Source organism: Miniopterus natalensis, chromosome 19 (assembly GCF_054644295.1).
Source record: "Miniopterus natalensis isolate mMinNat1 chromosome 19, mMinNat1.hap1, whole genome shotgun sequence".
Classification (NCBI taxonomy): domain Eukaryota; kingdom Metazoa; phylum Chordata; class Mammalia; order Chiroptera; family Miniopteridae; genus Miniopterus; species Miniopterus natalensis.
Window position 1 is genome coordinate 4,592,595 of NC_142099.1, and position 25,460 is coordinate 4,618,054.

The 25,460-nt window shown below is 44.7% G+C and overlaps 1 protein-coding gene across 1 annotated transcript in view; it reads left to right on the top strand.

Moving 5' to 3' along the window:
* The window catches only part of EEIG2 (EEIG family member 2), a 29,983-nt gene extending 4,523 nt beyond the window's left edge, over positions 1 to 25,460 (top strand). The window contains exons 2-11 of the mRNA XM_087828261.1: positions 8,861 to 8,981; positions 11,624 to 11,653; positions 15,028 to 15,144; positions 16,741 to 16,787; positions 20,701 to 20,804; positions 22,577 to 22,672; positions 22,815 to 23,004; positions 23,111 to 23,238; positions 23,881 to 23,950; positions 24,965 to 25,460. Of these exons, the coding sequence (XP_087684387.1) occupies positions 8,861 to 8,981; positions 11,624 to 11,653; positions 15,028 to 15,144; positions 16,741 to 16,787; positions 20,701 to 20,804; positions 22,577 to 22,672; positions 22,815 to 23,004; positions 23,111 to 23,238; positions 23,881 to 23,950; positions 24,965 to 25,007 (946 nt within the window). The 3' untranslated portion in view covers positions 25,008 to 25,460. The remainder of the gene's footprint in view (positions 1 to 8,860; positions 8,982 to 11,623; positions 11,654 to 15,027; positions 15,145 to 16,740; positions 16,788 to 20,700; positions 20,805 to 22,576; positions 22,673 to 22,814; positions 23,005 to 23,110; positions 23,239 to 23,880; positions 23,951 to 24,964) is intronic.

Genomic DNA, 25,460 nt, shown 5'->3' on the forward strand with positions numbered 1-25,460 from the left:
AGAGATCCCCAAATTAAGTATATGAGGAAGTATATACTGTTCTGTGTGCACAGCTTATTAATTCTTTGTAAGATTGTTAGTGAAAGTTAACTTAGAAGAATCTAGTTTATAATTCTTTGTAAGCTGTGTACACAGGACAGTATACACTTCCCCCCCGTTCAATTTGGGGTGTCGGCCTTTGAGGGATATTATCAGGTAGAGATCCAGGGGTGTACATTAGGATTCTGAGGAATCCTGAATTATGTCAATAACAGGGTCCGAGACGAGTCTCGAGAGAGGAGGTGGTCTTCAAATACTAAAAAAATAAGCTTGTATCTATGTGTATTTGACATTCCTAATTTCATTTACTTCTTACAAAATCTCTTTATAGAGATGTTACCTCCTGTTGGGTTAGGATATATGCTCAGTGCTGTAACACATATATTAGAAAAATAACAAGTGGCTTAAACGAGATAGAAGTTTATTTCTCTCTCCTATAAAGCCCAAGCTGATGCGGTGGCTGGGCGCTGTCAAGTGGTCAGGGCCCTGACTCTTTTATCCTGTTGCTCTCTCACGCCCAGGGTATCACTGTCATCCACACGGACTAAGTTGGCTCACCCCACATCCGAATTCCAGCCCCTGGGAAGGCAGAAAGGGGAAGGGGAAGTCCCTTTTGCTCACAGCCCACTGACCAGAAGGCAAGCCCAAGGCCACATCCAGCCCCAAGAAAGGCTGAGAAATGTCTCTGCTGGGTGCCCAGGTGCCCGACAATTTTATGCATTTATTTTTAGGATAAAGATTTGAATGTGATTATAGATTGGGGCAAAGGAATAGTGTAAGATAAAATAGGCTACAAATATTAAAAACAAAGCCATGATTGAGAACCTATCTTTCTTTTGTCTTAAAGAAAAAACAGATTTTTCTGTCCTGGACCCTGTTTACTGTTTCCAGAACGACTTCTCAGGCTTTTCCTAAGCAAGTGGTATTTCCAAGCATTGTGGCTTAGAGACTAGCTCACACCCACAACTTATTTTATCATTGTGAAATGAGGGACTACCCATAGAATTGATTTTGGACCTTACACGTTTGCTTCATTTCATTTTAGTGAGTCATCAGTAGCCTAGCATTTGAGTGACATTTTCTTTCTAGTCAACGTTTTATGTTTCTTGTTCGTAGACTGCAACCACATTTCAATAGCAGTTTCTGGGAATTCTCTGGTGCTGGTGTGAAGTTGAAGTTAACGTTTTATCTTCTGTTGTTCCCATTTGAGGCCAACTCAGGATCTCCTAAGGTGTTGTGTTTTTAAAAGTGTCTCCTCTGTCTACCGTCCTGGACATGGAGGTCTTCCCATTTGGTCATTACTTAAGGATGGCTTCTCCAAAGCTCAGATGACCATCTTACTTGGACTGTCCCCTGGCCATCCTTGTTTCCTCTGTGTACCGGGCAGAAACAGTTTCAGAAAGAGCAGCCCCAGGAAGGGAGTTGGAAAAGATTGTTCACAGTCCTTGCAAAAGAAAGTAATTGGTTCCAGAATTTTGCTGGTGGACCAAACCAGTAAAGAACCTTTTATAAGAACCATAAATTACCTTTCTAATTTCTATCAATGCATTTCTGGTAAAGGAAAAATAAACTCAATAATAAGTTAGTAATACAGATAACATGCACTTGTAATTATGTACAGGTGAGAGTGTAAATTCTCTTGTTACACTAATGAAGTGTAAACGCTCCTGAAGCAACCAGCAACTCAGTAGCTAATAACTGCGGAATGAGTACTCGCCGTTTCCTAACCTCAGAAACTGGACGTTAGTACCAGCTGGTAGTAAAAATGAACCTGAGAGCTCTTTTGGCTAAGGTACCCCGTATAAAACCAGCATACAAAATCATTGAGAGGCTATTTTAAATATGTATTGCCGTTTCTTTGACTCGCCTACTCTGCTCCCACTGGGGTTTCCTTCACGTGGGGAAGGTATCAGACATGTCGCGTAATGATGGCCTTCGTGGTGCACACACCTGAAGTTCACGCTCACTGCTCCAGGTGAGCACAGCTGCCCCCGCAGACTGCGCCCCTCAGCACACACCCCAATGTGCAGGCTTCGTCCAGCCCCACTACACCCCCCCCCATAATCTCAGGCTTCCACCGCTGCACAGATCTCTCCAGGCTGCTCCCCGGACTCCCCTCCAAGCAGAGCTCACTAGACCGTGGTGCCGAGCCTTTGGTTTTAATTCACTTCGTTTGCATGGATTTTTCCTCCTTGTAGCATTATGATGATTTTAAGGGTAACCCAGACAGCCCGAGTTGCGCCTTCCCAGGACAGCGGGTGATTCTCCTGGTGCTGTTCTGTCACATCCCACTCATCTCACTCGCCATCTCAAGCATGTGAGCCCTCTGCTGTCCGCTTCTCGTTATCTTTATCTCCAGACAGGTCTTGGCGTCTGACCGTGTTCCCTGGAATTCATGACTTCATGTCACTGTTCCAGGAAACGTCCTCTGATGCTATAGAGTCGGTTCCTTTCCAAGGACTGCACTGGTGCAAGTACCGAGGCAGGAGGGTACTTTCAGAACACACAGCAAAACCTCATTCAGGTCCCACTTCTCTTGCTCTCCGTGTCTTCCATTTACAGGGCAGCTCCAGATGTACCTAGAAAATGTCCCAGGATTTTATAGGAACAAGGGAATTACTATACCCCGGGACTCAGGAAATGTATCCTACAAAAAGCTTTGGCGAGAAGAGCTGACTCATAACACCCCGTGGTTTACACAGTACTTTAAATATATCGTTTCATTTTCCGACTACCCTTTGAAGTAGGTCCTTAGACCGCTTTGTAGATTCGGGCAACATATGTTTAGCAATTCTTAGCTGACTACAAAACATTTCATAAGAGAGGAAACTTAGGGAGAGGAAAGTAATTTGTCCAGCATCATTCGGAGCTGAGGTTAGGCCTGAGCCCAGGTCTCCTGAGTCTGAGATGTGTTCCCTTCCCATCACACCATGCAGATGAGGTTGGATGGCACGTAAAGGATGGACAGCACCTGGGAGGGCATCCGGCAGGGAGAGAACCGCAGCGGGCAGGTGTGCAGGGCATAGCAGCTGCGTGGGAATAGCGGGTAAGTCAGGTTCCTGAAGACTCAGCAAAGGCGAATCATTGGGCATCAGATGTGCGAGGTGGAGGTCAGGCCATGGAAGGTCATTGAAGACTGTGGCCTTTAGTCTACAGACAGAAAGAGGCCGTACAATTTGATCTGGGAACTGGTTGGTTGAATATGTGATATAGAAACTGTTCACAGCTGTTATTTTCACACATGCTTTTAGATTGTTCAGAAAAGACAAAACCGTCCTTTGGTTTAAAAATAAATATTTTCAAAAGAGGTATAGAATCCGTAGCTCATACCAGCCTCTGAGTTCCGTACAGTTGTCCCTTGTCCCTCTGTTTTTAGGAGTTCTGGGAACATGTTTTCATGCCTATGGACATAACCTGATTTTAATTTCCTATATTGTTGGAGGATTTTTACCTTATTGAAACTGGGGAGTTTTGTGTAGTTTTCTTTTTGCTAAGCTTTCCTAGACTATTCTGTAATGTGGATTCTTAAATTGTTAGTATGAGGTCTTTTCTTAGATTAGGATTTTTTTCTATTACTTCATTTTTCTTTGTGTCTTCATCTGTCCTTTCCTTTCTAGAAAGTGGGGGGTGATGCCATGTGGAATGTGTGTAGTTATAGCACAACAAATTAATTTTCTGGGATGATAGAATATTTTTGTTACACATACTCATTTTGAGCCCTGGCTAGTTTGGCACAGTGGTTAGAGCGTTGGCCCTCACACCAAAGGGTCACGGGCTCAATTCCCCGTCAAGGGCACAGGCCCGGTCGGGGCGCGTGTTGGAGGCAACCGCTCGATGAGCCTCTCTCACATTGATGTTTCTCTCTCTCCCTTCCACTCTCTCTGAAAAGCAATGGAAAATATATCCTCAGGTGAAGGTTAAAAAAAAGACGAGTTCTGGGTAGTAAACAGCAGCCTGTTGACAAACTTGCCTGCATTGAAGCTTGTCTTTTCGCTGGCCCTCCTCCTGATGCAAGAGGAGCCCCTTCTCCTAAGGCCAGTCCCCTACCTGTCGTCTGGGTGCCATCCCCTCTGGCATTCTCAGGGATAGGTCCCCTCTGGCGCCATCATTCACACCCTGTCAGATCTTTGACTTTTTATCTTGATTGGTTCTTTCCCGTCAGCCCTAAACCATGCTCATGAAACCCCCCCTCCCCCGAATGGCCCCCTCTGGCTGCCTGCCTCACTGTCCCCACTTTATTACTAAAACATTTGCAATCAGTGGTGTGTGCCCCACTTCCCACGGTGACCTGCCTCCCGCCCCCAGCTTTTCCCTGAAACTTTTCGGCCTTTATCTCGCCTGCCCTCTCTGCCACGTTCCATACTGTTGAGCGACTCCTGTAAAATCTCCTCCCTCGCCTTGGTTTTCATGATAACGTGGCTCCTCCGCTGCTCTCTCTGTTGACCTGGTGACCGGCCGTGCCCTCACCTGCCCCCTTCCTCCCCTGCCCTTGCCGGTGTCCCCTGGAGGCCCGGGCTCAGCCCGCCTCCCTCCCTACGCTGCCCACTCTCTCTGAACGGCCTCGCCCATTCCCGTGGCCTCCCTGACAGTCCCCATGCTGAGGACTTGCCCCTAAGTCTACAGCCCTGTCCTCGCCTTTGAGCCCTGGGTCTCTCTGTGTACCCATGCGAGGGACTCTCAGGCTCCTCAACCGGAAAATGTCCAAAACTGGGTTATATGCCCCTCACTGACCAGCACCACCAGCAGAATGTGCGAATGAGAGAAACTCTTCTTGTGTTCAGATGTTTTCCATTGAATGACAGTCCTCTCCACCCAGTTACTCAAGCCAGAAGTAACCCTGGGGGTGAGAGATTCATTTACCCTTAGTGTTGTAATTAAAAGCCACAATTGTGTAGATCTGATTTATCCTTGGAGTCTTAAAATGTTTGTTTTTGCCTCAGTTCCCAAAGGTTCATTTTCTCAGGAATCTTTGTCCTTCATAAAATAAATTAATGTTGAAGAAATTCTGTACTTGTAAACATAACCATTGTTTCTCTGCGGCGGACAAATGTAAGTGGACTCAGAACTGCTTAGATCCTTGATAATAACAACTCCTAACATTATTATGGAGATCCGCTATAAGCCAGGCACTGGTCCAGACACCAGGTGTAATCATTCACTTGGTTTTGCAAAATTCCCACGAGCTGTAGGTACTGTTACCATCCCTGTTTCACAGAGAAGGAAAGGGAAGTTCAGAGAGGTTAGGGAATGGGTGCAGCAGGACAGCTGCCAAGTAGAAGAGGCAGGATTTGAACCCTAACATACTGGCTCTGGACATGAGCTCTTAACCTCCGGCAATAATACTGTCTGGCAAACAGCTTGCATTCCTCATAGCAGTTTTTGTTCTTTTTTAAATATCACCATTTCTAAAAAAGTTAAAAATACTTTGATTTACCAAGACATGGCATAATTTTAAATATGTACCTCGAGTGTATATGCAAGTTATTCTTAGACTATTAAGTAAGTTTGCTAATACAGTAACTAAGTAGTCACAAGAAATAGATCTATAATTTTTATTTTATATTGCTTTTATTTTTTAAAGACCTTTTAGATTTTCTTTTACTCTTTTGAAACATAAATAATAGCCATAGCAACATTTATCTTCTTTTAAGTGTCCTCTGCTTATGTATTTCATAATCAGCATCTTTATCATTTTATCTTAGAAATACTTGGCTTTTCAGTGTCAACACAAATCATAGTCTGTTGCTTTGTTTCTTGAAAGTGGTTAAGCAACCGTATAAAGCTCATAGGAAGTTGATGACTCATGTAACGGAAAGCACTTACTAATGTGACTTTTGTCTCAGTTGTCAAGTAGTCTGAGTTTGTTTCCATGGTAACCCATCAGTATAACAAATTGTCACGAAATAACTGCCACTTTTTTTTTGTTCGCGTGTGTAGTTTAGACAGCCTTCTAACAGCTGTGTGTGTGTGTGCATTAAGGATATTTTTATCACAAAAAAATTCTGAGTCATTGCCTTAGGCACAGAAAAATTTATTTAGAGAAATTGTTTAATACTCCAGGGCTATTGCTTTGATATTACAAAATCTAAAAGATGATTTAAATTAACATATCTAGTTCAACTTGACTTCCTGTTCGTGAAGGCCACCGTCAACGATTCTTTAAGCTTATAGATGTTTAAAATCCATTTACAGTATTGGTTCATTCGAAAGAATACTGTATGTTATCATAGGAGAATCTGTCACAAGCAAGGCGGGGCGGAGGGAATGAGGACCTCGTCTGAGGGATGCAGACGTAGGGACAGGCGGAGGAAGCCAGTTCAGCCAGTTCTTGCCAGCCTCTTCCTTGGGCGACAGTGGCCTAGGATGGGGAGTGGCAGACACCCAGGGCAGCCCCGGTGGGTCCTACAGGACGCCAGGCTTTCACCTGAAGACCGAGTTGGGAAAGATTCTTAGAGGAGGTAGTGACTAAACTGAAGTTCAAGTTAAACTGGTGACTAAGGGAAGTTGAAAGGGAGAGAAAACATTAAGAACAATGGTATACAAAAGAGAAGTAATGTGATGCAAATGGGGAATGACCGAAGTATGACACAGAAGGGTCCAGAGGTGAGGCTGAAGGTGGGCAGGGCCTCATCGTGGAGATGCTGTGTGAAGGAGCTTGGACCAGACCCTCCAAGATATGGGGAAGCGGGGAAGGACTTGAACAGACGAATGACATCCTCAACTTTGTATTTTAGGAGTTCTCGGGTAGCAGTGAGGAAGGTAGATCTGAGCAAGGACAGTTTAGGAGGCTGTTGCCGTATTTCAGAGAAGAGCTATTGATTAGGGTCGTGGTCAGACACAGGAAGGGGGCTGATTCAGGAACAGCTGCGAAGTAACAGAGGCAAGACTTGGTAGCCGGGACTGTTGATCTGTGGCCCCTGCATCACATTTATTCAACTCAGTCAGCAAATGTCATTGCGTGTGGATTGTGGCTGGCAAAGTCCTGTCCAGAGTGTTATGCTGGGCTCTCATTCATTCCAACCTAACCCCTTGGCTCATTAGACTTTCTTCCTCTCGTGGAAGAACCTCTTCCAGAGCCCAGCATATATGCCAGCCGACTGCTTAGGAGCAGTATTCATGTGTCCAGGTAGCGTCTTCACCCCCAGCAGATAGGTCTGAGCTTATTTATGCCTTGGTTGGGTGCAGCTATACAGGTCCAATGCATTTTATCCGTACAATGATTTGGTTTTGCTTTTAGCTCTATTGAGGCATAATTGGCAAATTCATTGAATTCAAGCTAATTAACACATCCATTACCGCACATGGTTTACCTTTTTTTTCTTTTCTTTCTAGAACACTTAAGATCCACTTTCTTAGCAAATTTCAAGTATACAATACAGTATTGTTAACTAAGGTCACCACGCAGTATGTGAAATCTCTGGAACCTACTGCTCTTGCATAACTAGGGTTTGTTTTGTTTGTTTATTGATTTTAGAAAGAAGGGAGAGAGAGAGAAACATCGATTTGCTGCTCCACTTCCTGAGGCACTCCCTGGCTGCTTCTTGTATGGGCCCTGACCAGGGGCTGAACCTGCAGCCTTAGTGTAGCCAGCGGAGCTGCCCGGCCAGGGCGTGTAGCTGAATTTTGTGCTTTTGGACTTCTGTCCTCTCCATTTCCCACACTTCCCAACCCCTGGCAACCACTCAGCTGCTGTGAGTTTGACTATTTTAGATTCCGTTTTGGTGAGTTGTATGTTTCTAGGAATTTATTGATTTCTTCTAGGTTGTCCAATTTGTTGGCATATCATTGTTCATAATAGTCCCTTAGAATTCTTTTTATTTCCGAGGCACTCACTGCAATGTCTCCTCTTCCATCTGTGCTTTTGTCTCCTCTCTTTTTTTTCTTAGTCTAGCTACGGGTTTGTGGATTTGTAATTTTTCCCCCCTAAAAAAAAAATCAGCTCTTATTTTTGTTGATTTTTTTTCTGTTCTCTGTTTGATTTATGTCTACTCTGATCTTTATTATTTCCACCCTTCCGCTAAATGAAATAGCCATTTCTCTCTCTCTGGGAATCCTTCTTCCAGCGTAGACTCTGTTTTGTCTAAGATGCTTTTCGCTATTGGTTTGTGTCTCTTTCATATGAAGAGACTTTCCTCCTATTTAACTACAAGGCAACAGAAGTTGCTTAGAAGCTTTGCCCACGTGGAGAATGGTTTTCGACTCAGGCTTTTACTGCAAGTTCTGCTGCTTTCTGCCTTAAGTGACCTTGAGTTGACCTCCCTCCTTGTGCCCCATTTCCCTGATCTGTAAAGTGGACGCCAGTCATCTCCCGGGGTGGTTCTGAGATTAAATAACGGGCAGTAAGCTGTCTGTACTTGGCCCTGCTGCTGCTCTTACAGCTGCAACAAGGAGTGAACCTGTGGCAGCTCTTCCCTTTGGAATAAGTACCTGTTTATATTTCTGTCTCTTGCACTATGTAAACTGCAAGCCCTATATGTTTAGAAATACCATCACTCTCACTTTCACATTTTAAACACCTAGCACATCTCCAACACACCTGAAATAAATGCATATTGTGTTTTGAATGAATGGTGAAGCTGCAATTCATATTGATTGAGTTGATAAGTAAATTCGCTTTTGCTCGGTGTCTGTGGAGAATTGAAACCTGCAAAGATTTTCCAGTCCCCTTGCTAGGAATTCGTTTGCTTGGAGTTTCACTGTTTTCCGTATACTGGCTCTTCACACACCAGTGTTGCGCGTAGACTTGGGCGCGAGCGCGTGTGCCCGTTTATCGTGCCATCGGTAATAGGTCACTAACCGGTTCTCTTTTTCTCCCCCTCAGGGAGGTGGTGCAAGCAAACTGTGTCCACTGGAGGAAGAAGTTCTCGTTTATGTGCAAAATGAGTGCCAGCGCCGCCACAGGCATCCTGGATCCCTGTGTCTACAGGGTGTCTGTGCGCAAGGTATAAAAATAGCCCGGCCCGGCTCCCCTTTCAGGACCCATAATTAGCCCCCTCGTTCCTGACGCACTTTATTTAGCTGTGCTTTATCCTTCGAGCTGTTATATGCATCCCACTTCCCACTTGCAGCACAAATTCAAATCACTATGACAACTATCAAGAGGAACCCAAAGTTACAGATTAAGATATTATTCAGGAGCCTTATCTCACTATCGAGATACGTATAAGCATTAACCTTATTTGCGTTATTGGCGGGGGGGGGGGGGTGGGTGTATGTCTACACCCCGCTGTTCAGTAACCGCCTCTTTGCTAGGTATTGTTTTCAGGACTTTACATGTATGCTGTCTAATAACAACCCCAACAGTAGGTGTCATTTTTTTCCATTTTCAGGAAAACTCAGGCTCGGAGAGGTTGTTACTTGCTCAGATTCACATAGCTAATAAGTGGCAAAGTAGGGACTCAAAACACAAATTTTTCTAATTCCAACTCCATATTTTCCTTTTTATCTATTTCCTTTCCACAAATCGTGTTGAGGCATTTTACCAATAATCTCCCAAAATGGTGATCTCAGGTGGTTCAACTTAATCGTATATAAGCACCCAGTCCTACCTTTTGTGTGTGAAAATGCAGAATCCATTAGTCACCACTACTGGCGAACTAAACTACTGGCTGTAAAATGTCAAGTTGACACATAAAATTCGCCATCACAGACCTGAAAGTAAAAACACCTGCGTCAGTTTCCTAGCGCTGCTGTTAGGAAGCACCACAAACTAAGTGAATTAAAGCAGCAGAAATGCAAATAGACAGGTGATGTGTTCTAGAACTCTACCCCTGAAACCTATATCATTTTATTAACCAGTGTGAATAAAATTGAATCCCAATAGATTCAATTAAAAAAAACTTAATTAAAAAAAACACAAAAACCAAAATAAAGCAACAAAAATGTATTGTTTTACTGTTCTGAAGGCACTAGGGAAGAAACTCACGCCTCTCTCCTGTCTCTGGCAGCCTCAGGCATTCCTTGGCTTGTGGATGCATCCCTTCAGTTACATGGCTGTCTTCTCCCTTTGTCTCTCCACATCATCTTTGCTCTGTGTGTGTCTGTGACTATATTAAAATCTCTCCCCTTTTTTTGTAAGGACGCCAGTCATATTGGATTAGGACCTCATTCTAACTAGATTACTTTGCAAAGACTCTGTTTCCAAACAGGGTCAGTTCTGAGGTACTAGAGGTTAGGGCTGCAACATATCTTTTGTGGGGAGAGGACTACAATTTAATCCATCACAGGCCCTCAGATTATGATAAACTTGGGGATTTGTACTTCTGAAATTAATGGGCCAGCTTGTCCCAGACCACCTCTGCCTCTGAGAACCACCAAAAAAGCTAGACAAAATATTAAAAATAGCTGCTCGGAGGCATTAGCAGCTGTCAAGGCAGTAAGGACCTGACAGGCTTAGAATCATAGACAAGGGAAGCAGAGAGATGAGCCTGACATCCAGCATTGCTTTTACCCTCAGAGCATTTGCTCATTTGCAAGCAGCGGTTAAGAAGCAGCGCAAAAAGCAATAGCCTAATAAAGAAGAAGAAAATCAATAATTCATAATGGGGTAGACATAGCGCCACGGCCACCCCTTACATCGGCGGGGCAGGGAAGGGGGAGGGGCAGGAGACATTCAGGAGTAACAGAATTTACCATCGATTGCTTCTTGACTTATTTAAATTGGCCACTTTAAAGATGGAAATGGCAGGTAGTACATTTTGTATGTGGTTTATGCAAGAAAGATAAAAGCCAACTCCATCTAGCAAACACATGTTTAAAAGTGAGGGTGGGGAGTTTGGCCCTAATTATAGTGGCAAACACGTAAACAGTGTATGTTGTGTGCTAGGCATTGTTCTAAGTGTTCCATGCTTATTAAATCTCACATATGTGTGATATCGTAAATCCAGAGACTTGGCAAATGAACATCAGTTCATATTTTAAATTAAATTGTTAAGGCATCTATATATTATTTTTTATTATTTTTCACTTTTGTCAGTCTTATTCACATTAGATGAGAGAGTTTCTGCTATATTAACACGGAACATTGCCATATATATGTGTGTGTGTATATATATGTGTGTGTGTGTGTGTGTATATATATATATATATAGTGGGGAAAAGTAAAGTATAAAAGTAAGGTGTGTATAGTATGTTATCATTTGAGTAAAAGGTCTGTCTATCTATATGAATAGATATATATAGAGCATCTTTTGGAAAATTCTTAAAAATTGGTAACAGTGGTTGTCTCCAGGGTAGGGGTTTTGACTCTTACTAAAACATTTCTACAATGTGTTAATATGATTAAGTATTTTAATCTTTCTTTAATGACTCAGGTTCTTGCAATGTGTCTGGGATCTTTTTGGCAATTTCTTCAACAAGCAGGTCAAATATTAGCTTCTCACCATTTGTTGCTTTGAAACTTAAGTTCTAAATAAAAATCCTGGTCATTTTGGGGGAACATCTAAATAGTTGGATTTAAGATAATCAGAATTATAGTATCTATATTTGCCAGGATATAAATGTCTACTTCAGAATTATTGGACATATGTTTCATTTTAAATCCTTAATCATGTGGTAACTTAATAGTGTTTTCTATCTTTGGCAGGAATTGAAAGGTGGAAAAGCTTATGCGAAGGTAAGTGAATGGCCTTTAACTCTTTTGGAGTGTGTGATATCACTCATTGCTGTTTATAAACTTAAAAATGAAATAGTTTGCTCTTCTAATTGCCATTCAAATAGGCTTTTTTAAAATAAAGCAACTTGGAGATGGAACAGTTGGCTTCAACGATAAATTAGAGGTATATTCTTTCTAAATGCTGATTATAGAATGTTCTTAAGTTTCAGTTTCCGAATAGAAGATGGTCTCTGGTTTGCACTAAGCAACAGCGTCTATTAATATGTTCTTCCCAGGAGGTATTCCCAGTCCCACCTCCTCTCAGTAGAATAGGCTCCCTCCTCTGTGTCTTCCTACACTCTGTATACACCTGATCTCTACTGTCCTTTACACTTTTATCGCCTATAAGGAATTACTAAAGAATGTGCTCACCTTTTTTGCTAAACAGAAGGAATTAGTAATACTACTGGAAACCCACACACTCCTCTTTCATTTCCAGTCTCTCTGGTGGTATCACTGTCAATCAGTCATCAAAGCCAAGGACCAGGACTCTAGTTCCAACCATCACATCTGCCTGACTCCCTAAAACTAATTGGCTGCAGTGTCAGGCTGCTCTTTGCTACAAGTAACAGAAAACTCTCCTCACCTAGAGATCTTTTTAATCTCACAAAACAAGTAGGTGTGAGGTAGAGCTGCTCCGGGATTGGTTCATCCAGTGACAGGAGAGCGTCTTCAGGAGCCCATGTTACCTTCCTCTCCCCGCTCTTTCATTCTCTGTGTGTTGACTTTGTCCTTGGCTAGCTCCCCTCGTGGTCACCAGGTGGCTGGCTGCTCAAGTTTTAGTCAACACATTGACTTAGGACAAAATCCAGCTGCTTCCCCATGTGTGACTTTTTGAGTGAGAAAACTCTCTCAGTGGCCCTCAGGGTTTCCCCATGCCTGTCGCTGGCCCAGCTGGGTCATGTGTTCACTCCTGAACCAGTCGTGGGCGCGGGAGTGGACTGCCGTGGTTGGTTCAGACTGATCACAGCTTAACAAGGAGCTGGAGGTTGGGTTACTTTCCTTGTGCACATGGATCAGAGTGATCGTTCTAAGATTCAAACACGATCGTATCATCCCCTCACTGAGAAACGTAAAGCAGATCAGGGGTAAAGGGTGACAGCTGCTGGGTAGGAGAGGGAAGAGCCAGGTGTGTTTTAGAATGGGGGGGCTTTAGAGGGATGACATTTGAACAAAGGTATGAATGGAGTGAGGAAGAAAGCCACAAGGAGATCTCAGAGGGAGCCTATCAGGCAAAGGAACAGTCGGTGTGCAGGGCCTTGAGGTGCTCGTGGCATTTTCTAGGAAAAGAGCACTGTGGCTGGAGTGGGGAGACGAAGTCGGTGAGGTGGCCAAGGACAGAGGGGCCAGAGACAGTCAACATGGACAACTTTTTCAAGGAGTGTTGCAATCAAGGGGGAGCATAAAAATCGTCCAGTAGACTAGAGAGGTGTGGGGGAGGTGGTGTTTACTTTGTTCGTTAAGATGGAGAAGGCCCAGCACGTTTGTGTGCTGGTGGTAATGGTCCAGTAGAGAAGGCACACTGTGGAATGCGGGGGGGGGGGGTCCCTGGAGCGGGCCGAGGAGCGCAGCCAGTTCACCGCCAGAAAGAAGAAAGGCAGATGTGAGCACAGATGCAGGCTGGGGAGTGAATGCGGCTGCTGATAAGAGCTTCTGAAAGCTAAGTGCTCTTTGGATAGCTTTTCTCTTCTGAGTGAAATATGAAGCAAGGCATTAGCACGGAGCACAGATGCGGAGAAGGCGTTTGAGGTTTAAAGAGAAAAGATAATGTATGAAATAGGGCATGCGGGTGATGTGTGATCCGATAGCCACACGAGTCTGCACATGCTCGCTTGGGTGTTGGCTTTGTCCTGGACATACCCAGGCTTTTTAACTGATCTGTTGAAGCCCCTAAAAGAGGCAGTAAGAGCAGAGTAACCATGTGAAAATGACGTAGATGTTACCTGTGGTGTGATGTGTTCTGACTTACTGCAGTTGGGGCTTGTGGCCCTTCAGCTGGACTCTTAAGTTCTTTTTTTCATTCTTTTCATACCAGTTAAAAGCTATGAAAATAATGTTCCAGTCTGCTGTTAAAATCTTCATCTTGAGTGTCATTCATATTGCCCAGTGTGTCTTTGAAAATCTTAAAGCAGGCAACTTAAAGTTGTAGCAGTGTTTGAAATGGTCCGTGCTTTTTATGTATTCAGGGAGGTGTGCTTAATAATTGCAGACTCAAAACAGTTTTTTTGTTATAAAAGATTCTGTGTACACTTCATCACATAGAGTAGACTTAATTTGTTTGTTTTTTTTAATTAAAAAAAAGAGCCCTGGCCGGGTAGCTCAGTTGGTTAGAACATCAACCCGATGCGCCAAGGTTGTGGGTTCGATCTCCAGTCAGGGCACCTACAAGAATCAACTAATGATGCATCAATAAGCAGAAACAACAAATCAATGTTTCTTTCTCTGGCTCTATAAAAAAAATTTTTTTACTTAAAAAAAAGATATAATGGGATTGACTTGTACCAATTGGAAACCAAAAAATAAGGTCTAGTACAGCAGAGGAAAGACTGGAGGGCAGTCTTTGGTAGCAACAGAAATGGTGACCAGGCCCGGGTGGTAATAAGCAGGAGGAACAGGTTTGAGCTGAACTTCTGGATGGCAGCCAAGAGCGTTGGCGCGGGGCTCAGCCTTGGGGAAGGAAGGAAGTACAGTTTTTAAAGAAAGATTCAGCTCAAGGGTGATCAGCAAGGCAAGGTTATGGAAGGGCCTGGAGGAGAAGGGGCTTGTACCAAAGCAAGTGTGTGACACACACTTAAATCATTCTAGCTTTCACGTGGAGAGTGGGAAATGAACAGCCTGCAGCGGCCTGCAGCCGTCAGGGGTTAACTGGGAGCTGAGCCAGAACCCGAGTAGGGAGAGGGAAGCCTGGGCCGTGTTCTCTCTGTCTAGGCAGATGAGCTTGATTGGTCTGCTAGTGTTTGCCTCAGTGAAGTGCTCCTGCTAATCACAGTGATTTAAGTTACTTAATATGCCTCATTGATTTTTATTTCAACAGTTATATATTTTTATGTGTACAGAAAAAATATATTTAGCACATCAAAGCCATGATTTCAAAGATTGCATTGCTTATGATAAGAGCACAGCAGCTACTCAATTTTTTACCAGAAGTGAGCCAATTTAAAGACACACACTGAGCAAATAATAGAACAGGTATTGTTAAGATAGCAAAAATTGCAAGTGACTGAAGTTTGAAATAACTTGTCTACAGCATGGGTTGAGTGTTTATTTTAAGGAGAATATGATAGAAACCTAGTAGATATTCTATGAATACAACTTTTTTTTTTTTCTTTTCATAGCTGGGCTTTGCAGATCTAAACCTGGCAGAGTTCGCTGGATCGGGAAATACCACTCGTCGCTGTTTACTGGAAGGCTATGATACCAAAAATACAAGACAGGATAATTCCATTCTTAAAGTAAGCACGGTTCAAGATTTGCATGTCAACACTTGAGATCCTCTGCCTTTAAATAAGCACAGGTATATACTGTCCAGGGCAAGATGGGAATCAATACTGAGACCCTAAGCTGAGCACGTCACTGAAATACTCGCCACCTACGGAGAAACTGCCCAAGTCACAGAAGCAGGAAAAAGTAACCGGGTTTCACCTTCACGGCCCGAAAGTGTTTCTCTGTGGTGCTGTGACCGTTTGGGAATGATGCACATGACCACGGCCGCCTCAGGGCCCACTGGAGGAAGGAGCGTGATGGACGGATGCATACCGTCAGATGTTTATAGCCCCCAAAAGGTTACTCCCAGAGGTGGCCAGGTAGAAGTCACCGTGTCCTCTTGTAGCTAGTGAAGTGCTTATTTAAAGTTTCCAAACTTTGTTTCCAGTAAATATTTAGCTCCAAAGATGTAAAAATGCACCAAGTGGTGATAGTGCATCCATTCCTTGCACAAATTCAGCAGCTGTAAAGAAGGGAGGGATGTCATTGGGGTGGGGAGGCAGATGGTGAAAGAAGACCAGCAGGGAGTTTGAAAAAGAACATGGTGCACACTTCTGTGCACATCAGATTGATTTTATGGCTTTATGGTTGTCTCTGTGTAACTGAAGATTCTCCAAAGCACTTGCATTCACCTCTGTGAAATAGGCAGGATGGGAGAGGTGGGCACAGGTATCTCTGCTCCGTAGAAGCTGAGACTCAGAAGGCGAAGAGTCTCGCTAAAGTGGTGGGTGGCAGAGCTGAGACCAGAATGCCTCCACGTGCTTTTACTTCCCTCTTTATCCCGCCTACATTCCATGATCCGTGATTATCATAACCTTAAAAATGCCCCTTGCTCCTTTGCCCCCGTCTCCCTCCATGGCTGTCCCCTGAGGAATCCCCAGCCCTAAGCAGACTCAGCTGCCCTCCCTGGGTCTGGGTCCCAGCTGCCCTCTCTGGGTCTGGGTCCCGGTGGTTGAACATTGCCGGAGGAATCACCAAGTCTAGCTGGTGTTATGACGTCACGCCCTCCACCATCAAGCGGTCATGCTCCGCTTCCTTTGTAAGCTTCCTTTCCCTGTTACCCTGGTTTTCTTTTTCTTATTTTTAAAATCATTTTTAATTGTTCAGTTACAGTGGACATACAATATTATACTGGTTTTAGGTGTAATCACCCCAGCGATTAGGCCTTGTATAACTTACTAAGCGATCATCCCGGTAAATCTCGCAGCATCTGGCCCCACGCCTAGTTGTCACAATACTGTCGACTGTGTTCCCTGGGCTGCGCTCCACATCCCCAGGGCCATCCTGCAACGACCAATTTGTACTTACTCCCTCCCCCCCCCCCATCCTCCCATCCCGATTCCCATCTGGCCACCGTCAAGGTGTTAAAAATGATTTGTACCCGATGTCTGTCTAGAGCAGCAGTTTATCATTGGATGTAACCCAGCTCGGCCGTCATCCTGGTCGGTCCTTTCTGGACAGGACGTAGGGAGCAGGCCGCCGTGGAGGGCGCGCCTTAGCAGAACGCGGGGCCCTCCTCTCAGGAGACCTTGCATAACCCCCGTCTTTCTCTTTCTTACGTTTAGGTTTTAATCAGCATGCAGCTGATGTCGGGTGACCCGTGTTTTAAAACGTAAGTCCATGCTCAGTAAGTGGGTTATTTATCTGAAAGTGTAATAGTGATGTATTTGTTTCAAGTTTTACGTTCCTATTTTGTAGCGTTTGCAGGCTAATCCCAGTCCTCTCCTGGGTGACTGGCCTGACCCTCATAGAAGTTGCTATTACCTATAGCCCAACGAACTCTCCACACCCCAGATTATTTAAGCTATAGGTCTTTTTTCATCTTCAAGTTTGGGGTGAAATTACACAAATTTTTTTAATTTGACCTCTATGGACTTACTCATGTCTTCAACAAAAACCTAGTAAGTGTCTTACCATGTGCTAGGCTCTATTCTAGACATGACCAAGAGCAGGGAGAAAACAGGCCAGGTCCCTGATGCCTTGGAGCTTCTGTTCTGCAACAAACAACAGACTTACAAGTAAATATATAATGTAGAGACGGCAATGAGTTTATTACTGGCCCTTTCTCTCCCATTTCCTCTCCCTGCTTATGAAACCCAAATACCGAAAAAGCTCAAAAATAGATCACCTTATGTTCTAAATTGTCTCCACAAATACAGTTCTGACAATCTCAAGTTTATATTTATAAAGACTTTTATAATGTATTAGAATAAACAGGCATTACCTCATCACGAGATACATAAAAATATTTCTTAGGAGAATCAATATTTGTTTTTTCTCTGAATATCTGAAATTGTGCAATTTTCAGTGGGAAAAGGACAACTCTAGTATACATACTGAGTCGGGATGGAACAGGAAAATGTTTGAACTACTGATGCAAAGAGTAAATTTTTTATCAGGTTATATTTTAACATATATTAAATATGTAAAATCACAGTGCTTTAGAGCTGAAAAGAATGTTGGAAGTTGTCTAGTTTAGTGATTGTTTTTCCCCCAGAATATTTAGCTACAAAATGTTTTACTCAAATGTATTATGAATCCCAGTATATAACATTTTTCTATTGAGAGGAAAGACACATTTTTAAATAACTGCTGGAGAGCTTCATTCTACTGTTCTCTCAGCTTTTGTCTGTCTTTGAATTTTTCGTGATATAAAGTTTTTTTTTAATGTACTAGAAAAACTAACAAGAGTAGAGCAAACCCTTAACATTCTCAGATTTAAATGCTAGTTTGTGTTGGAGCAGATCTAGGGATGAAGTGACCCTTTTGAGTAGCTAGGGCCCTGGAGCAGTCACACTCCAGAAGGAAGGAAATCACCATTTGTCAAAATCATTTCATGAACACGACTGCCTCCCTGTTTAATTCTTAAAACAACTCGAATCTGAGTATGATCCATATTTGTAAGTGAGGATATTGAGCCTCGGGGTCCCGGGATGCACCCATTCATTCGGTACACGTGCATTCATTGCCTACCATGTGCTAACATTTACCAAATTGAATGAGACCAGCCGCTGCTCTGAAGGAGTCACTGGTCACACGGGAGAGACACACAGCGTGTGGTGTTACTGAGGCACAGAGGACAGAGGCCCTGCTACTTTCCTTGGAAGCCAGGAAAGTCGTCACTGAGGGGGGGGGGACACTGAGCTAAGTGTCCAGCGATGATTTTGCAATTCCGAAGCAGGAGAGGTGGGTAGAGACGTTCCGGGAAGAGAAGAGAGCATGCACAAGTGTGTGGCGCCGCTGTGGGGCGTGACTGCTGACAGGATGCCGCAGGTAGTGTTGTCACGGGAGGCTGTCACTTTTCACGGGCTCTTAACGTTACTGTGAAACTAAAACCAAGCAGTCCTGTCTCTTTTGTTCCATAATTGAGCCATATTAAACAATCTCTGATAGGGGATATAAAAACATTTTCAGGACAAAAGGGTAATAGAATAAAAGCTGGCATGTGATGGGCACTCGGGGATTATTTTTTCAACGCGATGAGTCTAGGGCGCTGCCGAGTCCCTGTGAAGATTTTAGATTCTTCGTTTGCCTTAGTATCAGTCCCCGTGTTGATGGATTCTCTCCGTAATGCTTTGTGCCCTCGGCATCAGAGCAGTTAGTGCAGTGGCTGAAACTGCCAAGGGCTGGGATTCTCCGAGCTCGTTGAGACTGCAGACCAAGGGGTGCCAAACCCAAGGTATTGCTGTGGCAGGAAAGAGTGGAGCCAGAGGGAGACTGCTAGAGGGCAAAAGGGAACAGGGCTCGGGCTGGGGCTCGGAGGGCTGGGGAGCAGGTCTGAGAGGTGGAGGGATGGAGACACTGCAATCAGGCCATCTGTGAAAGGAAAGCCAGAGCAACTGGCCGGGAAAAGATAAGCCTGCAGACAGGCAGGCCTGAGTCACCACCCATGATTAATGACTGGCTTCGGACTCCATTCTTTGGAAGTATATATCTTCTACGTTCGTTCTGCTTACAGAAAATTGAATGCAGGTATTGTGTGTTTTTTTCACCAAGCTGTTTTACATTACAGCAGGTCCTGGGATAATATTGTTTTGTTATAACATTGATGAGATACTCTAGGGACTTAGCTCTTGTTTATATCATTTGGCCTATGGTACAATTGCACTTGTTTCCCTTAAAGTTCCCGAACCTATCAATGATGTTCAGTGAGGACTTACTGTTATTAAAAATACAGATTTTGGTAAATTTAGAGGTAGGTCTGGGCCAGACCGCCAAGGGCCTTGTATTGCCACCCTAAGGAGTCTGAGTTTTATCCCTAAGGAGCTGTGGAAGCCTTTAAACCGGAGAGTAACCTGTTTGTGTGCACATTTCAGAAGGACCACAGTGAGTAGCCTGGAAGAGAGGCAGGCAGCGGAGCTCGGAGACTCGTGCAGTCACCCAGGAAAGGGACAGCGGCCAGGCTGAGGTCGTTAGTGGAGATGGAGGAGAGACACTGAATAGGAAAAGTGTGAAGGAGCCTCTGTGGGATTTGGAGGTTGATTGGGTATGGAGAAATGTGAGTAGGGAGGAGAGAGGCGGTGCCCAGGGTTCTAGCTGTGGTGCCCTCGTGGACTGTAGCGGCCTTCACAGGGATGTGGAGTCCAAGAAGAACACAGATTTGGGGAACGAGGGCGACTTCAGGCGGGGATATACTGACTTTGATGTACCTGCAGGACAAGTACTTGAAGATTTCCCAATAGGATGTGGAATTCTGGAAATTAGGAGATCCTGGGATATAACTCATCTATCAATAAAACAGGTTTAATGGCGATCTTAAGTGTCTGTATCCTCAGGACCTGAATCAGCTTCGTGATCCCTCCACCACCTTCCTGTTTCATCTCAGGTTACCAAGGGATAGTCTCTAGGAAAATGTGGTTTTCCTCTGGAAAATCAGCCTCTAAAGGTTAGGGATGTTTGTATTAAAAAAAATAAATAAATCCTGTTAGAACTCAGACTTGCGCCTCCCAGTTTCACGGCTTCCACATGGAGATTAGGAGCCTTGAATGAGCCAAGAAAAATATATCCATTACCCACTTCCAGAGGTTCCAGCCCAGAAAGCAAATCTAACTGGGGCTCTTTATAGACTCCCCCTGGGGCAGGCGATGAGAAAACCATGGACACTATTTAGCGAGTTAGCGGAGCCAACAAGGGGGCCTAGGCCGGAGGCAGGAGGTACCCTCTCCGACCTCTGACCGGACAGCCGGGGGCCGCCTCGCCTCCGCCGCCTCATGGGTGCTTCCCTGCCTGAGGTGCCAGCTGGCCGATGGAGCAGCCCCACTGATAGTGCTGGGGACATGCTGACAGAGCCCCCCTCTTTTCCCGACTCGCTTTCTGGCCTACATTTTTGGTTGTGTAAAAGAATCCCACCCACCCCCCATGAATTTTAGTCAGGTTTTGAGGATGCTCGGACATTACTTGGTTTTTATTACTTTCACCCTTGAAGAGAGGATATTTCAGGCACCTTCCAGAGGCCGTGTGCCCATCACACAACCCGTCTCTCGCCCGTAAACCAAGTTCTGACCCTTAGAAATGCTTATTCCCAGGCCTCCTTCTACATCCATGTCTATACCGATTGCTGGTGAGTCCGAATCCCTGGAAGAAGATCGAAAAGGGGGAGAGACTCTCAAAATCCACCTCGGAATAACAGGTACGGCCGTGCAGCTCGCTGGGCTTTTCCTTGGTGAGATTCCCGTGGCCCCTCCAACATTTAAACTCTCCAGGTGTGCGACTTGAAGTGGGTCCGTGAGTGTCAGTCATGCGGTCTGTGGTTACGCCAGGCCCCCTTTGTCTGCGGTGTGCGCTGACGCATCAACAGCCTAATGCTGCGGGGACACCCCCCCCACCGTCGTATGTTCTCCCAACAGACACCCCAGGACACTGCAGGATTAGCACCCTGAATCCTTTGTGTGCCTTAACCTTCCCATTAGCTCCTCCTCGTATTTAAATATTCCGAATTCTTTCTCATATTGAAAAGCCAGGAACTCATCCATCAGCCCTACATCCCCTCTCCCCCCTGCTCTTCGGGGGGCTCTTGCTCTCGTTCCCCCTCATCTCTCACGCTTTTCATAGAAAACCCTTCATTAGCAGCCACCCGCTCATCTCCCTTCTCCCTTCAGTCGTGTCCACCCGTCCCCTGCGTGCCAGCTTTGCCAAACTGGCCCTGCTGTTCCCTGTGCTTGTCCCCAGCGTTCCTCGACGCTGGTCAGGTCTCGGGGTGAAGCTCCTCCGTGAGGCCTTTGCCCCGTTAGCAGGTGGTGGTGTTTGTGCCCATTTCAGTACTTGCCCCATTCTGCTACAACCTCTCCCCCTTCTCCACTCGGAACATATATTTTGTCTTATCTATTTTGTCCCCATATATCTTCTACAGCATGGGGCACCTGACCCAATAAGAACTTAGTAAATATCTATCGAATGAATAAACTTTGTAAACCAGAAGGTAAATGGGTGAATTAAGGTCAGAGCCAACCCTGGGAGTAGAGTTAGTCCTGTATAACTTCCATATGAACCAACCCTTTGAGTTTGGATTTTGTTGGCTCTGATCTGTGACGTTTAGGACCACATCGGGCAGGACGAGGGTGCTAATGTGGATGGTATCTTACCGTCTGTCCAGAAATGAGAGCCCTTTGCCGGAGGACCAGGTCGCTCCAGGGGCTCTTGTGTCTGATAGCGGTCGCTGCCATCATGACTGTGTTAATCAGTTGGCTTCCTTTTGCCTCTAAGTGAAAAACAGTTTTAGTTTCCAAATAGTTCACCCCAATGAAAACAACGGTCACCATTCCGCCTTCCGCGGGAGGAGCCCGGTCCTGGACATATATAATTGGCAGCTGGAATATGTACATTATCAGGGAACCACTAGAAAGGGCTCTGACCCTTTTTTATCTGTACATTTACTTTGGAACTGAACACTGTAATCAGTTTCTGAAAAACGTTCACTCTTAATGCCACATTCCATGCTGTGTTGACTTAAAACAAAGAGATTTGCCCAAATTGTAGCCTGGCACTAGCAACACTGATGTTAACGTAGCTGAGTGCTCTTCAGTGTGCTGCTGTGATGGGTGTTTGGGAGCAGGATTTCCGTGAAAACCTGCAATTTTGTGAGAATTTGTAAAAATACATCTGACCCATTTTTTATGAGAAATACTAAGCAATAAAAACTGAAAGTTTTATTTAAGGTAGAGTTCTGTTAAACCTATTTAAAATACTCTAGTTGTCCAGTAAGCTAAGGAATTCAATTTTTTTTTTCATTTTTTTTTTGCAAGACAGTCGTTTCCATTGCACAGATTTAAAGGAATCTCTTTCACTCTGCAACTTGCTTTTCTCGAAAATGAACTTGGCAGTTTACAAAGTCTGCAGATTAGAACGCAGTTGACCGTTGACTTGTGGGCAGTGATAGTAACATGACGTGATGACGTATTACAGATCTCTCGGCAAAGAGCGCCTCCGTTCCCGAAGAACTCGGTGCCTGTGGACATTCGAGGACATCAAGCCATGCGAGCCAGCAGTCAAAAGTATCAGGTCGGTGGAGGCTGGAAGTGAAGTCGAGCTCCTTAGACCTTTCTGGCGCCAAAGGGACTAGGAACGGCTGCGGTGGGGGAGGAGGGGTTTGGCCGCAGTGTGTCTGGCATCCCGTCACATCCAGAGTCATCTTCTCTGACAGGGTACAGCTCGTGCCACTCCCGGTCATCCAGCTTCTCCGAGTTCTGCCACAGGAGAAACACGTCCGTGGGAAGTACGTCAACAGGCGTCGAGAGCATCCTAGAGCCATGCGATGAAACTGAGCAAAAAGTAGCTGAGCCAGATCTCGATACCGCTGATAAAGACGACACGGCTTCAGAAACGCTCACCAGGTATCCCTCTGGCCTCAGCTCAGTGCGGGGTGGGGGTGCGGGACAGGGCGCTTTGTTTTCACAACGCAAGAAAAAGGAGGGAATTTAAAAAAAATTATTTCCAAAGGTGCCCAGTGAAACAAGATTCTGTAGAATCTCAGCTGAAGCGAGTTAATGACACCAGAGTGGATGCCGACGACATTGTGGAGAAAATACTACAGAGTCAAGACTTCAGCCTAGATTCCAGTGCGGAAGGTGCGTGGATGACCATTCAGTACATGTAGGTGCAGGGGTCTGAGGCGGTGCGGCCCAGGGGCCAGCCCTGTTGCACATTTTGAAATAAATGTTATGCCCATAAAAATCTGAAGATAACTTTGTAGCTCATTTGTTTTCTAAGAATGGATATTAAATCCTTGGGAAAGGACTTTCAAAAGCTCAGTTTTAAAGAAAGCTCTTAGTGCACTGTTTCGATGGTGCGCCAATATCTACCATGTTTATATACGTGACGATGGATGTTTGCATCTGCGTTGTTATAACTGGACGTAAGGGCTTCCAGTCACTGTTGTAATTTGGAAGGTTGGGTGGTGAACTTGGAATGACATCAAACAACAGCATCCTTCGCTCCCTCCCTAGCATTTCCACTGCAACTGACAATTTACGTGCAGCCAGCTTGAAAGGTCGAATGACCCCTGCTGGTGCGAATGGAGCAGTTAACAGTGCACGTGGTTTCATCATCTAAGTGGTCGTAAAGAGAAATAATTACACCTCTCATGTGGAAATTTGTAGGAAGAGCTGTTTGATTTCTTTAGTAAAGCTGAAATGTGAAGTATGAATTTGTTGCAATGTGAATGTTGTTTGACAATAATAATTGTACCCACAACACATTTTAACCTGCAGAAGAAGGACTACGGCTCTTCGTGGGCCCCGGGGGAAGGACGACGTTTGGCAGTCTTCACCTTCCCAACAGGTACTCGGTCCCCACAGGACCTCTTAGCGCCAAGAGTAGACTGACTTTTCCTTTTGAATGTCCGTGAGGAGGAGATGAAGGTCCCAAAGTTTGTAATAGGCTGAGGTTGGGAAACACAAATCTTAGTAGTTTCACGAGAAGAATTATAGCTCTTTGTGAGCCCTCAGTGTTTCTTATTCTGAGTGTGTTTGAAATTATGTTTTATATGTTTATTCGTTGATGTCCTTAGATGTATCTTTAGAATAGATTCGTAGAGGACCGGTAGAGCGTTGGGGAAGATGCAATATAAAAAGGACACTCAGAAAAGAGTTCTGCCCTGGTCGGAGTGGCTCAGTTAGTTGGAGCATCATGCCACCCCATACACCAGAAGGTAGCAGGTTCAATTCCCAGGTCAGGACACACACCAAGCAGGCTGTACCTCCCTAAAACTGAGGAAAGGGATAGTAGTTTTGGGGGTGTCATCAGCAGTCTGTCAAAGCAAACCAGTGAAGAAATAAACCCCCCCTCAAGATCGTTTTCCCTGTAAGTCTTCATTACACGGATATAATTGACAGTGCAGACCGTGGACAGAGAAACTTCCTTATTGATCCAAAGTATTGCCTTCCGGGAAGTGCATTAAGACGCCACACTCCCAAAGCAGCTGAAACCTATTATGCATTCATTCTGCACAGTGAATATACCAGGTCAGTATACATTCTTGGGTGAGACTGACTTTAGGATTTACGTATAAACACGTTTGCCACAGTGTGTTGATAGGGTAAGAATCTGGAACCATTACTAGATTATTGTGGGAGTTAAGCATGAGAGGATCAGGGACTGGACTAATACAGTGTATTAATTATAAACATTAATATTTTAAGTATTCTCTCTCTGTGATGTATTTAAACCCAGTAGAAATCAAATCTAGTAGGAAATGCCTAATGCAGTCTCTCTTCGGAGCCAAGGTTAACAGGGACAATTTCAGACACCGCTGCTCAGAATTTTGAAGTTGTGTTTTTTTTTCCTACTGTTCAGAGTGGTGTCCGGAGCTTACGAACAAGTGGTGATCAAGCGCTAGAGGCCGGGCTGGCGAGCAGAAGCTTCCCTGTGGGTTTGAGACGTGGGCAGCTGAGCTGTCACGACTCTCCCTTCAAGCACTTCTGGCAAAATGAACCTGTTCATGCGTCCAGAGGAAAGCCAGCACTGCTTTTTCTCGGATGGTGCCCACCCCCATCCTCTCCCACACACAGGGAACATCGGAATGGTTGTGTCGGGGCCTCGAGTGTCCTGTGTGTCTGGAGGTCCCTGGCCTCCGTGGTCACCGCCCGTGATCATGAAAAGACTGTATTTGTTTGGCTTTTTGTTTTTTTTTGTTTGTTTTTTAAAACCTCCTGGTGAGGAAAACAGCACTGTGCACCTGGGTCTCATTTTACTGTAAAGTACAAAACCTGGAGTCGGGGTGCGTGATAGATTTGGGCTCTAATTACTCAATTTTAGGTTTGAGAGATAATAAATGAAGATAAAAACCCTA